A 17,358-nucleotide genomic window follows, 5' to 3' on the forward strand; every position below is an offset into this window, starting at 1 on the left:
TGGCGTTCCCCGAGAAGTTTGATGGGTCGCCCACCAAGTGTAAGGGTTTTTTACTCCAATGCAAGATGTTTGTTAAACAACAACGATTGCTATATCCCACTGAGGACAGTCGCATAGCTTTTGTTTGCTCCATGCTCACGGGAAATGCTTTAGATTGGTCGACCGCAGTTTAGAGTGAGGATTCTGCTTTCCCTCCTTCACCGATTTTCTGCAACGCTTCAGGGAGGTGTTCGAACATCCGACAGGCGGTAAAGAGGTTGGTGAACAGTTATTAACACTTCGACAAGGAACGAGCTCTGTCGCTGAATATGCTTTAACGTTTCGGACACTCTCTGCTCAGACTGGCTGGCAAGAATCTCCTCTTAAACTGCTGTTTCGTAAGGGATTGAATACCGATCTGCAATCCGAAATGGCATGTCGGGATGAGGATAAAACTCTTGATCAATTCATTGAGCTGGCCATACGGGTGGATAATGTAGTGAGAGTTCGACGTCCCTTCCGTCAGTTTAGTCCCACTGTTGCACAGACGTCTGAGACCGAACCCATGCAGATCGGAGTTACACAAGTTACACATCTCAGCACGGAGGAGAGAGAGAGACGCATACAGCCAAATTTGTGTCTCTATTGCGGTCTTCCGGGCCACATGAGATCCAACTGTCCCACTCGACCTCCACGCAGATCCACTATGGTGAGTAAATCTGCCATTCAATCTACTAGTTTTGAAATACCTGTGTCAGTTGAAATTAGTGGTCTAACTATCCATACTGATGCACTCATAGACTCAGGAGCTGCTGATAATTTTATGGACCTGTCGTTTGCTAAAATTCATCATATTCCTCTTGTTCCCTGTGAATCTCATGTGGCAGTGGCGGCATTAGATGGACGTCCGTTGGGTTCCGGTCAGATACAATTCATCACACAGGCCATCTCACTCACCATCGGAGTCCTGCACACAGAAACCATACGCTTCTTCATTTTCCAGTCTCCACGCAATCCGATCATCCTGGGTCTCCCCTGGCTAGAATCACACAACCCCAGTATCTCCTGGACGGACAAACAAATTAAGCAGTGGTCAGATTTCTGCCATCAACATTGCCTGCCTCCATCAATTCAATCCACATCTCTGAAGGAACCACCAACTACACAACTCCCAGAGGTATACCGAGATTTGGCTGAAGCCTTCAGTCAGTCCAAAGCCACTCACCTACCACCTCATCGGTCCAGTGACTGTGCTATAGACCTGCTGCCAGGTACAGTTCCACCCAAGGGGAGGGTGTTTCCACTATCTCAACCCGAATCAGAGGCTATGCAGGCATATATTGATGAGGAATTAACCAAGGGGTTCATTCGTCCCTCTACTTCACCAGCATCCACAGGATTCTTCTTCGTCGAGAAGAAGGATGGGGGTCTCCGTCCGTGCATCGACTACAGAGGTCTCAATGACATTACTGTCAAGTTCCGCTATCCGTTACCGCTGGTTCCAGCCGCCCTCGAGCAGCTCCGTAAGGCTAAAATCTTCACTAAACTTGATCTGCGCAGCGCTTACAATCTAATTCGCATCCGGGAGGGTATTGAGTGGAAGACCGCCTTCTCCACGACGACTGGGCACTATGAATACCGGGTAATGCCCTTCGGCCTGGCCAACAGTCCCTCTGTCTTTCAGGCGTTAATCAACGACGTGTTCCGGGACATGCTGAACCGTTATGTCATAGTCTATATTGATGATATCCTCATTTATTCCGACTCCCTGGAGGACCATCTGAACCACGTTCGTGCTGTATTGCAACGTCTGATCTCCCATCAGCTATACGCCAAAGCAGAGAAGTGTGAGTTTCATCAATCCACAATATCATTTCTGGGCTACATCATCAGTGCAGGCGGGATAGCTATGGATGATAAGAAGGTTCAGTCAGTCCTTAATTGGCCCCAACCAAGAACGCTTAAAGAGATGCAACGCTTCCTAGGATTTGCCAACTTTTACCAAAGGTTCATTCAAAATTTCAGTTCAGTTGCAGCCCCATTAACTTCCATGACCAAGAGGGGACAACAACGTCTATCTTGGACTCCTGAGGCCATCAAAGCTTTCCAAAACCTTAAGGAGAGATTTACCTCAGCCCCCATTCTGCATCACCCGGACCCGGACCGTGAATTCGTTGTGGAGGTGGATGCGTCCAACACGGGTCTCGGCGCTGTCCTCTCCCAGCGTCATGGTGAGCCGCCCAAGTTATATCCATGTGCTTTCTACTCACGTAAACTCAATGCAGCCGAGCAAAACTACGATGTAGGAAACCGTGAGCTTCTGGCCATGAAGGCTGCTTTCGAGGAATGGTGTCATTGGCTAGAGGGCTCCAAATTTCCCTTTTCCGTACTCACCGATCATCGAAATCTCGAATACCTCAAATCTGCCAAAAGACTCAATTACAGACAGGCAAGATGGGCTTCGTTTTTCACCCGCTTCAATTTCACCGTCACCTATCGACCCGGCTCACGCAACACCAAGGCGGATGCACTATCACGTTTACACGAATCTTCCACATCTCCGACTACCAACGAATCCATCATTCCCACTTCCATAATTCTCGCACCAGTACTATGGGACATCATGACCGAGATCTCGGAAGCCCACACCAGGGAACCACCACCAGCTGAATGCCCACTAGATCGCACCTATGTTCCGCAGGCATTACGTCAGAGAGTCCTTCAACAGGTCCATACCTCTCTCAGCTCTGGTCATCCAGGCATCACAGCCACCGTGCAACTTCTGACCAATCGCTTCTGGTGGCCGTCCTTACAGGCCGATACTATTCGGTACATACACGATTGCCAGATCTGCAACACTACTAAGTCTTCACATCAACTACCTGCCGACCTTCTTCAACCTCTGCCTATACCACAACGACCATGGTCCCACATAGCCTTGGATTTCATTACGGATCTGCCAGTCTCCAGGGGTCACACCACCATTCTCACAGTCGTAGACCGATTCTCCAAATCCTGTCGCCTGATCCCTCTACCCAAACTACCCTCCGCTCTAGAAACTGCTGAAACACTCTGTGAACAGGTCTTCAGGTTCTATGGTCTTCCTGAAGACTTTGTATCTGACCGGGGCCCTCAATTCACCTCCCGCGTTTGGTCTGCCTTCTGCAAGATGCTAAATATAAACGTCAGTCTAACGTCTGGATACCACCCTCAGGTCAACGGCCAGACCGAACGCCTGAACCAAGAACTGATCCGCTTTCTTCGATCATACTGCCACCGCAACCAGTCTGATTGGAGCCGCTATCTGTTGTGGGCCGAGTACGCTCAAAACTCCCTTCGCAAGCCTGCCACTAACCTCACCCCATTCCAATGCGTGCTGGGATACCAACCACCACTCTTCCCGTGGTCCGGCGAGCCCTCCAACCTACCTGCAGTTAATGCATGGATCCAACGTTGCGAAGCAACCTGGGACGCAGCTCATGTCCATCTTCAAAGAGCTGTTCGTCGAACCAAGGAACAAGCGGACCGCCATCGACGTCCCAGTCCGGTCTACCAACCCGGCCAGTGGATCTGGTTATCCACCCGTGACCTCCGCCTCAGACAACCTTGCAAGAAGCTCAATCCCAGGTTCGTAGGTCCCTTTCAAATCACTAAACAAATCACACCAGTTTCATTCCGTCTATCTTTGCCTTCTGAATACCGTATCTCACCCACTTTTCATGTCTCTCTGCTCAAGCCCGCTGGTGGACCGAGAGGAGCGGAGATCCAGGAGGAGGCTGGTGACCAGAGGGCTCCCTCCATCATCATCAACGACGAGGAGGTCTATCGTGTCAGTGAAATTCTGGACTCTCGTCGCCGGGGTAGAATTCTGCAATACCTCGTGGATTGGGAGGGGTATGGTCCCGAGGAACGCTCCTGGGTCGACGCCGTCGACATTCTGGACCCCTCACTCACCACTGACTTTCATAATGCTCATCCTGATCGACCTGCCCCAAGGCCCAGAGGTAGACCCCGGCGACGGTTACCTCCTCGTATCAGGAGCCACTCGCAAGGGGGGGGCTCTGTCACAAATACAGCCTCTGTGGTCCCCTCCGATCACCACCAGCGGGAACCATCTCCCAAGTATTAACTCTTTTCGAACTCCATTTCCCATAATTCCCGTGCCTGGGATTGATCACCTTCACAGGTGTCACTCATTATTATGACTATTTAAGTCTCTCCTACTTCTCCTCGCGAAGTCTTGTTTTGCCGGGCTGACAATTCTGAGCGTTTCCCCGTATTCTGTCTTGTTGATTATTTACCTGGACTGTTTATCGTCTCTGACCCATTTCTGCCTGCCTACCGACCTAGTGCTTCGTTTATCTGGATTACCCCTCTGTCTGCCTGCCGCCTGTCCTGATTATTACTTCTGTTCTACGATTACGAGTTACGATCTGTCTACGTTGTTGCATCCACTGTTGTTTGACCCAAGCCTGTTTGACTATTCTTTTGAAGTATCTAATAAAGCTGCACATGGATACCAATCAGCTTGAGTCTCCGTTACAGTAGGACCTTAAAGGGATAGTTCACCCTAAACAAAAAAATATGTCATTGTCATCACATTCATGTCATTCATGTAGATTTTATAAAGACCTTTAACTTTTTTTCTGTATTATTCTTTCTGGGAAGATCTGTGTGAGACAAAATAGAAATCTCTAGTTGTATATTGTAATGTTTTACTCCATATCAATCCATCTCATCAAGACTGAAAAGACTTCATGCTATACAAATATATTTGTGACTGCTTACATTAAAATACATTATATTCCACATTTTGACAACATTGAACTTCATCAAGCATTACTTATTACCAGGACCTACTGACACCAAAGAAGACAGTATGCGATTAAATATGGAATAATTGGTAAATGTGTTAAAAATAATCAAGATTATTCTTCAATTTGGGATAAATTAAGTGAATGTATTATTTCTTGCATAGATAGGTAGGCTATTATGTTTTAAAACACATTTCAAAATATAACGCACAACAATTCAACAATTTCAACAGGCCATATACATCACAAAACAAAATCATAGTGAAAACAGAATACATATTTCTCTGAAAACATACTTCTGCCAAACAAAGCCTTCCAATGCCTGCTGAGCATTTTATAACATATTCAGCAATCCAGTCTACTTTCTATATAATATAAAACCCCAATTCCAACTGTATGTTCCTACTGTAACTCTTTCTTTCAGACTCTGTTCAATTAAGGCAATACTTGGGTTGCACCACTGAAATGAGGATGAAGTAAGGAACTATAAAACTTAAACTACAACAGACTTTTTCATCACAAACAGCACAAAATACACAGTTTCGATATGATTAATTCTTCATGATGCATGATGTAAAAGCACAGTGCTTTTATTTTTATTTTATTATGAGGTTATTTTGTGGTTGTTTTAAGGCTGTTTCAGGTCAGTATTTGAGTCAACAGTGTGTTGGATCAGAGGCTAGAGGGCAGTGAAGACTTTTCCTGAGCTTGTGCATTCCACATACACTACACCAGGATCTGAATTGTGCAGACATATATACTAGAGGTAGACCTATATAGTATTTTAAAAATCTAAGAATATAAATTCATCACTACATACTGTGGATTTCATCAAACAATTTCAGTACAAAACACACTATATTTGAAAATCATTAAAAGTGTTAGAAAATACACATTTTAAAAATAAAAATCAATCTTAATCTTCAGACTACAAATAAAAAACAAATTTGCTCTTTGCATTCATAAATTTGTATGGAGCCCTATAGGGACATGGCAGTGGAAAAAATATATATATATATATATATTTTATATATGTATATATATACACTTTATCTCGTTAATAAATAAATGTTTTTCTCCAATACATGGCCACATTTATTGGCCCTGTTTTATTTAATACTTTTCGCAACCTCCATTTGCCAATTTAACAGCTCTTGAGTCTTCTCCTATAATCCCTGATGAAGTTGAAGAACACCTGACAGAAGATCAGAGACCATTCTTCCATACAGAATCTCTCATCCTTCAAATTCCGAGGTCCAAGTTGGTACACTTTAATGTTCAGTTTACCCCACTCATTAGAACCCATTTTTGTGTTGATTTTTATGTTTGTTTTGGATCATTGTCCTGATGAAAGATCCAGCCATGGCCCATTATAAGATTTCCAGCAGAGGCAGTCAGGTTTAGATTTTTTATCTGTTGGTATTTGATAGAATACATGATGACATGTACCTGAACAAGATGTCCAGGACCTCTGACAGAAAAATAGGTCCACATCAGCAGTATTTTTAACTGTCCCCTGAGTGCACCAAACCCATCTTGTGTTTGCTGCCAGAAAACACAGAGCCTGGTCCCATTTGAAGTTCCAGTAGTCTCTGGATATATACTGAATATACTTAAGTTTTTATTTTTTTCTTAAAACCCTCCCAAACCACTTGTGTTGGTGTAGGGGCTTTTGTGTCTGACCACAAGACTCAACTAAATTCTGCAATCCTCCAGCTGTGATCTCCAGCGATTCTCCTTGAAGGGTCTTTGGTCACTCTATCCTGCATTTAGACACAATATAGACACATGTCCACTTCTGTTGAAATTTTTAATGATAGCCCTGATGTTGAAAAATGGGAGTTGTCAATGCTTTAGCTATTTTCTTACAGCCACTTTCTATTTTGTGACACTCATCAATATTTTGCTGCACATCAGAACAATTTTCTTTGGTTTTACACATTGTGATGGATGATTAAGGGAATTTGGCCTTTGTGCCACCTCAAATTTATACTCCTGTGAAACAGGAAGTCATGGCTGGACAATTTCATGTTTTAGTCACCTTGGTGTGGTAAAAATATAAATATGAATGGGACTATACTTCAGAGATATTTTACTGATAAGAATTTCTAGGGGTGCTAATAATTGTGGCCAACATGCATTGGAGAAAAACATTTATTTTATAATGTGATTTTCTCTCCACTTTTGATTAATTTACTAAAATACTTATGTAATTTATTAAAATGTAATTTATTATTTTGATGGCAAAGCTGTTAGCTATTGTCAGCTTTTGCAGCGTTTTCTTAATATTTTTGTGGAAAACCTGATACATTGTTTAGGATGAAAAATTTTCTTAGATGAATAGAAAGTTCAAATAATAAGAACTGCATATATATATATATATATATATATATATATATATATATATATATATATATATATATATATATATATATATATATATATATATATATATATCAATTTGTTTATAAATAAAAGTATTTATTTTAGATATTGTCTCTGGTCACAGTGTCTTTTGTTAAGGTAATTTGAGTAAAGTTTTGGCTTTTTTACTGTTCAATTAAATAGATCTGTGGTGTAATAAGTCAAATTTTAAAATGTTATAAAACTGTATTATAATTATTCAAAAATAAGAAATGTTGTTCACAGTGCATTTTTGGGAGAAAACATTACTTGAAAGCTTTTCTGATTGCATTGGCAGCCAGTATTTCTCCACAAGTGGTCATGAACGCCTGCTGTTTCTCATAATAGGCAGCCTCATTAATAAACGTGGGGTATACTGTGCTGGCACCTTCATAAAGGATTGTTCTCCCATCGAAAGTTAGGAACATAGGGTCACCCTGGTTCAAAGGCTCCCAATCACAGTCCTACACAAAAAGAGAAAGAAAAAGGAAAAGGAACAGGACCATTACTGTGGAAAACAAGTGAAGCCTGGAAGTCAAAACAAGCACAGCAAACATCTGAGTCATAGGACACATTTTCTTACACGTGTTTCCCCTCTCTCTGTCCCTGTCATAAAGAGCAACTCTTTTATACATGGCTCAAGGGCATGTATTTTCCTTTAATAAAAACATGATTCTGTATGCATTTACTAGATGGTCCATTTAGAATACCTGTAGATGAGGATGCACCATAGCTGTGATGTTGCCGTTGGTGTCCCTGGGGTAGTCCATTCTCTCCTGGACTCTGAAAACTTCCACTGTACATGGAGGAAACTCCACACCTATGACAGGTTAAAAAATCATGGAAAATGAAATGATTCTCCTTGGAAAAAGGAAAAAGAGACATCACTCTTTGGGGAAAATTCAGTCATTCCAAACTGCCATGACTTTCTTTCTTACAGTATGTGAAACACATTCATTTAAAAAAATGTCTCAAAGTGTTTTTTTTTTTTGTTTGTTTTTTCATATAATGAAAGAGCAAAACTTATCGTGGCGTTGTGACAAGTGATCTAAGTGCGTTATGAGGTTCGCGATAGATGATCCTCTGTGTTTCCGCGTTACTTCTCACACAAACTTGCATTTATGTTGCATCACAATGTCCCCCTCTTGATTGCCTGTATGACAGTAGACCGGAAGCATTGATTTATATTTTAAAAAGTAAAAAAAAAATGTAGTGTTTTGCTTCAGAAGACAATAATTCATCCACTGGATTTGTATGGATTACCATCGCAATCGCTGTGTGTGGTTTTGAAAGTGTCAAATGAGCAGCAGCCAGGCATTAAGTAGCATTTTATGGACTCAAAAATGGATTTTCCGAATTTAAATTTAAAGACTATTTTGTTTCTTGGACTCTCCAGCGTTGCACGCTTCATTAGCCTACAGCCACACACCTGACACTTCTGTCGCGAGCGACAATGCAATTCACAATAGATTATATAAAAATAGTTTAGCTGGCATAGCTAACATTCCTTTAGCCGCTGGAGGTTGCTGACATGGTCTTGAGCCTTTCCTTTGTATAGATCAGCCCTCCATTCGGCTTGGTTTTGAGCTGCCTGGGTCCAGGAGTTTGTTGGTATGCTAAAATCTATCTTCAAAGCTGCTTTACAGGGATAAACAGAAAAATAATAATTCAATAATGCAAGCAGAATTTAATGCTGCTGTAAAGCAGCTTTAAAAAGAAAATAAGTGTCAGTGATCAGCTGAGGTCAGTTCGGTGTTCATTCAGTTCAGTTTAGTTACTGTGTTTTTAATATAAAATGAGTTGAATTCAGCTATAAAGAAGCTCTGTGGAAAACAGTGATGTCATTGTCCTGCTCAGTTCTCATCCAATAGTGTCAGTACAGTTAAATCAATAATATTGCTGAATATTATGTGTCCCCAACTAAGCAAACCAGAGGCGACAGTTGCAAGGAAACCAAACTCCGTCTGTGACAGAAATGGAAAAGAAACCTTGGGACAAACCAAGCTCAGTAGGGTGACCAGTCCTCCTCTGGCCAAATGAAGCAACATGGTGTGGTTATGATTCCAGTTTGCATCACAAGTCAGACTGTGGAAAAACATCACATGAGCATGAGAAACAGTCAAGCTGAGTCTGCAGATGCTCTGGTGGAGATGTGCATAATGCAGCATCATCTACATATAGCAGTTCTATGATGACACACTCCTGTCTTATTTATTGCTCTGCGCTCCTGCTATACTTCCCTGCATTACATACTCCACCAAAATACTGAAGTGAGTACTCCAATCTCCAACCAGCATCTGTAAGAAAAAGACTAGATATTATTATCATTCCATCATCAGCATTAACCAATATTTCCTCTTCTGTTTGTTTCCGCACCTGCTGTGTGACCAATAAAGTATTTTTGGACTAACTTACCATCTCTCTCAGTGTGTATATTGTGACAAAAGGCTAGAACAACGCTAAGATGAATCCAACAAATACTGATCCATTCAAGGAACCAGCTGAGACTATGAAAAGAGAACTTACCGGTCACCACCATCCCTTCCCAAGAGCACACTACCTCACTGATCTTCGTTGCCAGTCATGCATTGCCATGGTCAACCCAGCGCCCTACTCTGGCTCGTTGGAGAACTGCAATGGCTTTCTCCTGCATTGTTCATTGGCGCTCGAAATGCAACCAAAGTGATTTCCCACAGTACATTCTAAAATATCTTTTGTTCTCTTTCTGTTAACAGGAAGAGCCTTGCAGTGGGCCGAAACCATCTGTCATCAGTCAAGTCCTATCACTCAGTCCGTGAACAGTTCTATGGCCCATTTTAGAGGTGTTTGGATGGCTGATTGGCTGATTCCTCCATATGTGATCAGTTATATCATATTCGCCTAGGAAAGAGCTCTGTGATTGTGCCTTGAGATTCCAAACCCTCACTGCATCTAGTGGCTGGAATGAACACGCACTGAATCCAACTTATCAACAGGGTCTCAATCCTGTGCTGCAGTTGCAACTTGCCATCTATGAGGACACCATAGGACTCAAAAAATTAATTCATTACTCAATCCGAGTTTCCACCGCCAGGAGACCACCGCCTTGCAGTCCTCCACATCATTCCATTACCAGCCAGAGCGACCTGGCCCCTCCGAACCAGAATCTGAGCCCATGCAAGTGGATAGTACTGTTTATCTCCCAATGAAAGATTCCATCGGCTGACCCAGAATCTGTGTTTATACTGTGAAGCTGGAGGACATTGAACCTCCACATGCCCTGTTCATGCGCCTCGTCCCATGGTGAGTTCAGTTACCAGTCCTTCTATCAAACTCATTCCATTGACAACTAAACTGACACTGATTGCCTCCTTGACTCTGGGTCAGCTGGCAACTTCATCTCTGGGCAGCTCTGCAGGCAGCTTAAACTTTAAAAGACCACAACTCAAACCCTATACAAGGATCAATCAGTAACAGGAAGAACTCTGTGCAGAGGGTACGCCCATCATCAAGTAAAGCCAATTTACTGCGTGTTGGCAGCCTGCATGTAGAGTCTTTTGCTCCAGCTGCTGCATCCAGCAAACACTTCGTCACCAAGAAGGGTTTAGGCTTGCGGCCCTGCATTGCTTACCGGGTACTCAACAAAATAACCATCAAGTTCCGTTATCCACTTACCCTTGTCCCAGCAGCCCTGGAACAACTCTATGGCGCTTCCATTTTCACTGAACTAGACCTCCAAAGCATGTATAACCTCATCCGGATAAATGAGGGGAACGAGTGGAAGACAGCATTTGTGACCCCTGCAGGACACTATGAGTACTGTGTTATGCCATACTGACTGGTTAACATACTCCAGAACTTCATGAATGAGGTACTCTGGGTGTTCCTGAACCTGTTTGTGGTGGTATAAATCAACGACATCTTGATATACTCAGGGAGTCTGGCAGAACATCCCTGCCATGTTTCGGAGGTCCTACAACGTCTGTGTGAGTACCAACTGTTCCTAAAAGCTGAAAATTGCAGTTTCCATAATTCCTTCATCCAATTCCTTGGTTACCAGATCAGTAAGGAAGGCATCCAGGTGGACGAGGGGAAGGTCTCAGCAGTCAAGTCCTGGCTGACTCCCACAACAATCAAAGAACTCCCAAGATTCCTTGTTTTTGCCCATTTCTATCACCGCTTCATTTATAACTACAGTTCCCTCACCGCTCCACTGACTTCACTGTTAAAAAACAGGCCCAAGTCATGTCATGGACACCTAAAGCTGAAACTAGAATCAGCTTTCACTACTGCCCCAATCCTCCTCCATCTTGATCCTGAGAGGACTTTTGTAGTTTAAGTGGATGCTTCTACATCTGGAGTAGGGGCAGTGCTTTTCAAGCAGCAAAAGTCAAACATACTCCTTCCATGTGCCTTTTTTTTTTTTTAAGAAACTAACCCTGGGGGAGCAGAATTATGACATCAGCAACAGAGAGCACTGGGCTGGAGTGAGCTCGACATCTATTCACCGCCCTCACTGACCATAAAAATCTTCAGTATCTTCATGAAGCAAAGAGGCTTAACCCCAGACAGGCCAGATGGGCTTTGTTCTTCACACGGTTCAATTTTTTCGACTCCAGACGAAGTGTCAGAGTGATCCAAACCAGTGCTTCCTTCCTCGATCATTTTAAACCCCATTCAGTGGAACCTTGATAAACCCACCGTCTCCTGTTAATCCAGTCAGCACACTCTTCTTTGGGCACTGGCCACTCAGGGACAACACAAAACCTCTCGCTGCTACAGGACAGCTTTTGGTAGCCTGGCATGGCTAATGACATCAAGCAGTACTTCCAAGGTTATAAGGAATCTCCAAGGTCCCTTGCCATCTACCGTCTGGAAATTCCTCCTGCTACCCGTTCCATGTCGCCCCTGGTCACACCTAGGAGTGAATTGTATCACATACCAGCCAGCCTCAGATGGATATATATGCATCCTTGTAATTGTGGATCGTTTCCTGAAAGCCTGCAAGCTGTTTCCCTAAAAAGAACTTCCAAATGCCATGGAAACAGCGGAGGTCATGTTTAATCAATCAACAACATGTATGTTAGACCCTATACTGACTAAGCTACTGAAAGAGATGCTTCCAGAGGTCATAGATCCACTTCTTAAAATCATTAATTAATCTTTGTCATGAGGATATGTGCAGAAAACTTTTAAGCTGGCTATTATTAAACCTCTTAATGTAAAACCCAACTTGATCCTACAGAATTAGTCAATTACAGGCCGATCTCAAATCTACCCTTTCTGTCAAAAATATTAGAAAAGGCAGTATCCTCACAACTACTGTATGTTTCTTTTTAGCAAGAAATGGTCTCTGCGAGGATTTCCCGTCAGGATTTAGACCGTATCATAGTACTGAGACTGCTCTCATAAGAGTTACAAATGACTTGCTCTTATCATCCGATCGTGGTTGTATCTCTCTATTAGTGTTACTGGATCTTATTGCTGCATTTAATACCATCGACCACAACATTCTTTTGAATAGACTCAAACATTATGTTGCATAAGCATGGTTTAAATCATACTTATCTGACCGTTATCAGTTTGTAGCAGTAAATGAAGAGATGAATCGATCACAAGTTCAGTATGGAGTACCACAAGGCTCAGTACTACGACCGTTGCCTTTCACCCTGCACATGCTACCCTTGAGAGATATCATTAGGAAGCATTGCAGTGTTATGCTGATGATACTCAGCTCTGTATTTCTTCGCGCACCGACGAAACTTACCGATTCACCAAATTAAAGGAATGCATAGCTGATATAAAAAATTGAATGACTAGTAATTTCCTACAACTTAATTCTGAAAAAAATAGAGTTTCTAATTATTGTACAAAAAACCTCAGCACGTACAGTAGTAACCTAGAATACTGTCTAACAATTGAGGGCTGCTCTGTCAAGTCTTTGTCTTCAGTTAGGAAAACTGGGTGTGCTCTTTGATACCAATCTTTCATTTGAAATCCACGTTTCTAGCATCTGTAAAACCGCATTCTTCCATCTTAAAAATATATCTAAATTACGACATTTGCTTTCAATGACAAATGCGGAAGAGTTAGTTCAGGCGTTCATGACCTCAAGCCTAGATTATTGTAATGCTCTAATGGGTGGTTGCCCTGCATGCAGTAAACAAACTCCAGCTGGTCCAAAATGCAGCAGCTAGAGATCTTTTACAAGAACCAGGAAGTAAGACCATATTAGCCCAGCTCTAACAGCACTACATTGGTTCCCTATTAAACATTGTATACATTTTCAAATCTTGCTGATTACTTACAAAGCACTAAATGGTTTAGCTCCCCAGTACTTGAGCGAGCTCTTAACGCATCATAGTCCTTCATGTCTATTGCGATCTCAAAATTCTGGCCAGTTGATAATACCTAGAATATCAAATCAACTACAGGCGGTAGATCCTTTTCCTATTTGTTAGAAATAGACTATCAGTTCCTAACGGTTAGGAACCTGGGTGCGCTCTTTGATACCAATCTTTCATTTGAAAGTCACGTTTCTACTATCTGTAAAACTGACTTTTTCCATCTTAAAAATATATATAAATTATGTCATATGCTCTCAATGACAAATGCGGAACAATTAGTTCATGCGTTCATGACATCAAGGCTAGATTATTGTAATGCGCTAATGGGTAGTTGCCCTGCACGCTTAATAATCAAACTACAGCTGGTCCAAAACGCAACAGCTAGAGTTCTTACCAGAACCAGGAAGTATGACCAAATTAGACCAGTTCTGTCAACACTGCATTGGCTCCCTATTAAACATTGTATACATTTTTAAATATTGCTGATTACTAACAAAGCATTAATGGTTTAGCTACCCAGTACTTGAGCGAGCTCTTAACGCATTATAGCCCTTCAAGTCTTTTGCGACCTCAAAATTCCGGCCAGTTGATAATACCTAGAATATCAGAATCGACTGCTGGCGGTAGATCCTTTTCCTATTTAGCACCAAAACTTTGAAACAGTCTTCCTAACATTGTCCGGGAAGCAGACACACTCTGTCAGTTTAAATCTAGACTAAAAACACATCTCTTTGACCTAACATAAACATAACACATTATAAACTTCTATAATTCCATGTTAGCAGAGGTGGACAAAGTACACAACTTCCTTACTTGAGTAAAAGTACAGATACTACTGGTCAAATATTCCTCCGTTACAAGTAAAAGTTGTAAAGACCGATTTTTACTTAAGTAAATGTACAGAAGTACTTGTTTTTAAAAGTACTTAAGGGTATAGCGGAGGATTTTCTTTTTCCGGGTGGGTAGTGTAAACTATTGGTCCACCTAAGTGTCAATCATTCTGGTGATATGTTTACGTAAGGCCGTCGTACGTGCTCGTCCCTTAGTTTTCGCTTTCTGCGCATGCGCACTTTCAGGTGTTTATGTGTGGTGGTGAGCTAGAGCTACGGTTTAAGCCATTCATTGAAGCTCACCGTTTCACCGGGTCCTTTGAAAATGTCTGAGGGTCGCAAGAGAAAAAGTTTGTACGAACTGTATGAGAAGAAGAGAAAGGCCTCAGAAGAGAGAAACAAGATCAGTGTTTTTGGGAGATTGTTTCACACGATGGCGTGCGCTGAAAACACAGGTTGGGCTTCCCACTGATGCCTCAGTCACAAAGTTTCTACTCGACAGGTAAAGTTTGGCATGCTATTTGGAGAAAAAGTGCAAATCTTCTTTTGGAAAGTAATCTTGTATGAGTGATGCCGACAGCAACTTGTAAACAGAGCGTGCACGAGGAGAACCTCGCACACGTTTAATAGGCGTTCCCTCTCGGGAGCAGGTAGTGTGTTGCGCATGTGCATTTTTTCAAAAAGTGGAGAGGGCGGTTCTTATCTAAAATTCGGAAAGATCTTCCGCTATACCTTTAAGTATCAAAAGTAAAAAGTAAATGTCAATGCATTATTTTATTATTGTTGTATGTAATACTTACAGTATCTTATGCCTCTGAATCTATGACAAATTTCACAGTTAGAAGACCAAACCCAATGTTGAAAAATGAAAATCAGGTTGATGTCAGAATCCAACGCCAGATTAACATTAATCTCCAACGTTGGACAGACGGGTTCTGACGTCATACTGACTTTAATTTCCAACCAAAATTATCCCCTGACTGACATTACTCCTTTCTACTCAAGGACCGTGACAGAATTGTAGTGGAGTAAAAAGTATGATATTTGTGAAATTTGTCAAATGTACTGAAGTTAAAGTAAAAATTTTCCAGAAAAAATAGTACTCAAGTAAAGTACAGATGCTCAAAAAGTGTACTTAAGTGCAGTACTCAAGTAAATGTACTTTGTTAATGTCCACCTCTGCATGTAAGGCTGCATAGATTAGGTCCGTCCGAACAGAGAAAACTTCCCATAAATCCTGAAGCTATAAATAATTCTGTATTATAAATTTTTAAGACAAGACAAGTAATTTGTTGAGGTCAATTTATAAAGAAAAACTACAAACCTGCGCACATATATATTCAAACGCACATAGTACCTTTAGACTAAACATGTAATACGCATGTGCGCGCCGTCAGCGTTTTCACAGGTTTGCGTTTTTGAAGTTTGCGCTTTTTTTCTTAAAAATTTTTCCAGGCTTGCACCTTGGAACTTATTTCAAGGTTTGCGTTCTCGAGCCACCAGGCACTGTTGTTATGCGAATGAGCGGGCCAAAGCGCATTAAGGGTTTTCTGTTTCAGCCCCTAAGTTAATAACTAATGTTAAATGTTAACAAACGGTCTAACCTAACTCCAGTGAATGCTCGGCTACCAACCTCCTCTCTTCCCATGGTCAAGAAAGCCATCTGAAGCACAATCTGTATCTGTATCTGAAGCACCATCTCAATCACTGGTTCTGGGAGAGTGGGAGGGTGTGGGAGCGTGTGGGATGAAGCTCACGACCTCCTGCAGAGGACAGTGCGCCGACACAAGAGCCTCTCAACGTGGTACATCAGACTCCACCTGCCCTGCCGAAAGCTTAGTCCCAAATACATTGGTCCCTTCCAGGTCGTCAAACAGATTAACTACAGAATTCACCCAAAATTCCATGTATCCCTCCTCAAACCTCACTATTCACTTGATCTCCAACCAACATCTGTAAGAAAAGGACTTGCATTATTATAAGTTCTCAGGCCACCAAAACACTGTTGTCGAGTAAATCAACAGCCAGAATGCATTAAAAGTTTTCTGCTTTCAGTTGAAAACGGTGTTGTGTAAGCGGCCCCTAAATTAATAACTAATGATTTTTTACAAGGGAAATAAATCAATTAAAAACTACAATGACTTTCTTCTAGAGCTGCTGTACAGTCAAAACAATCTTTGTTGCATTCATTTCCTATACTATATTCACTCCAAAGCTGCTTTGAAACAATCTGTATTGTAAAAAGCACTATAAAAATGAAGGTGACGACTTTTTTTCTACAGCTGCTCTGTTTACAGGTGTTTTCCGATTAACTTGGATTAACTTAACCTTCCGCTCAGTGTGTATGTCCTGACACACACAGCCTTGTTTCACACTTCGATTACAAGGGAATTCGTCTAACAGGTCACCATCAAATTGAACTCTGCCTTGCATTCTATTATGAAAGAGTGATAGAAGGGACAAGAAGGGGGATAGGTTTTTGAGTCAAAAGCTTTGGTTAGATCTACAAAGGCAAGGTAGAGCGGCTGATTTTGTTCTCTTGATTTCTTTTGTATTTGTCTCACAGCAAATATCATGTCTGTTGTGGAGTGGTTGGGCCGAAAGCCACATTGGGACTCAGGATATATGACCTCAGCTAGCTGTTGAAGGCAAGTCAATAATACGCAAGCCAGAACTCTCCCTGTAATGCTCAGCAGTGTGATTCCTCTGTAATTTTCACAGTCTCCACTCTCCCCTTTTTTCTTTTAGGGGGTGATCTTTGCATCCTTGAAATCTTGGGTAACATGCTAAGAGCACCAGCACTTCAGAATGAGTTGATAGAGATGCCGGGCTAAGGGTTCTATTCCAGCTTGGAGAAGCCTACCTGGTATTGCATCAGACCCTGCAGCTTTGCCTCTGCCCAGTGCTTGTCCTATTGTTATTACCTCATCTAGCTCTGGTTCTGCATCCAAGTAATTTTGAAGTGGCTAGCCTTGAAGATGAGCTAAAGTTTCATAATAAATGGTG

At 42.0% G+C, this 17,358-nt stretch overlaps 1 protein-coding gene across 2 annotated transcripts in view; it reads right to left on the minus strand.

Annotated features, from left to right (window-relative positions):
* Positions 1-4,685: 4,685 nt before the first annotated feature.
* The window catches only part of aspa (aspartoacylase), a 56,211-nt gene continuing 43,538 nt past the window's right edge, over positions 4,686-17,358 (minus strand). Inside the window, exons 5-7 of one of the 2 annotated variants that reach the window (XM_081366273.1) lie at positions 7,907-8,016; positions 7,585-7,660; positions 4,686-6,556 (exon numbers count right to left, since the gene is read on the minus strand). In XM_081366273.1, coding sequence (XP_081222399.1) covers positions 6,552-6,556; positions 7,585-7,660; positions 7,907-8,016 — 191 coding nt within the window. In that variant the 3' untranslated portion in view covers positions 4,686-6,551. Of the gene's footprint in view, positions 6,557-7,263; positions 7,661-7,906; positions 8,017-17,358 lie in introns of those variants that run through there. The other variant, XM_081366272.1, reaches the window with a different exon arrangement.

The sequence above is a fragment of the Scardinius erythrophthalmus genome (assembly GCF_964197995.2).
Source record: "Scardinius erythrophthalmus genome assembly, chromosome: 5".
NCBI lineage: Eukaryota > Metazoa > Chordata > Actinopteri > Cypriniformes > Leuciscidae > Scardinius > Scardinius erythrophthalmus.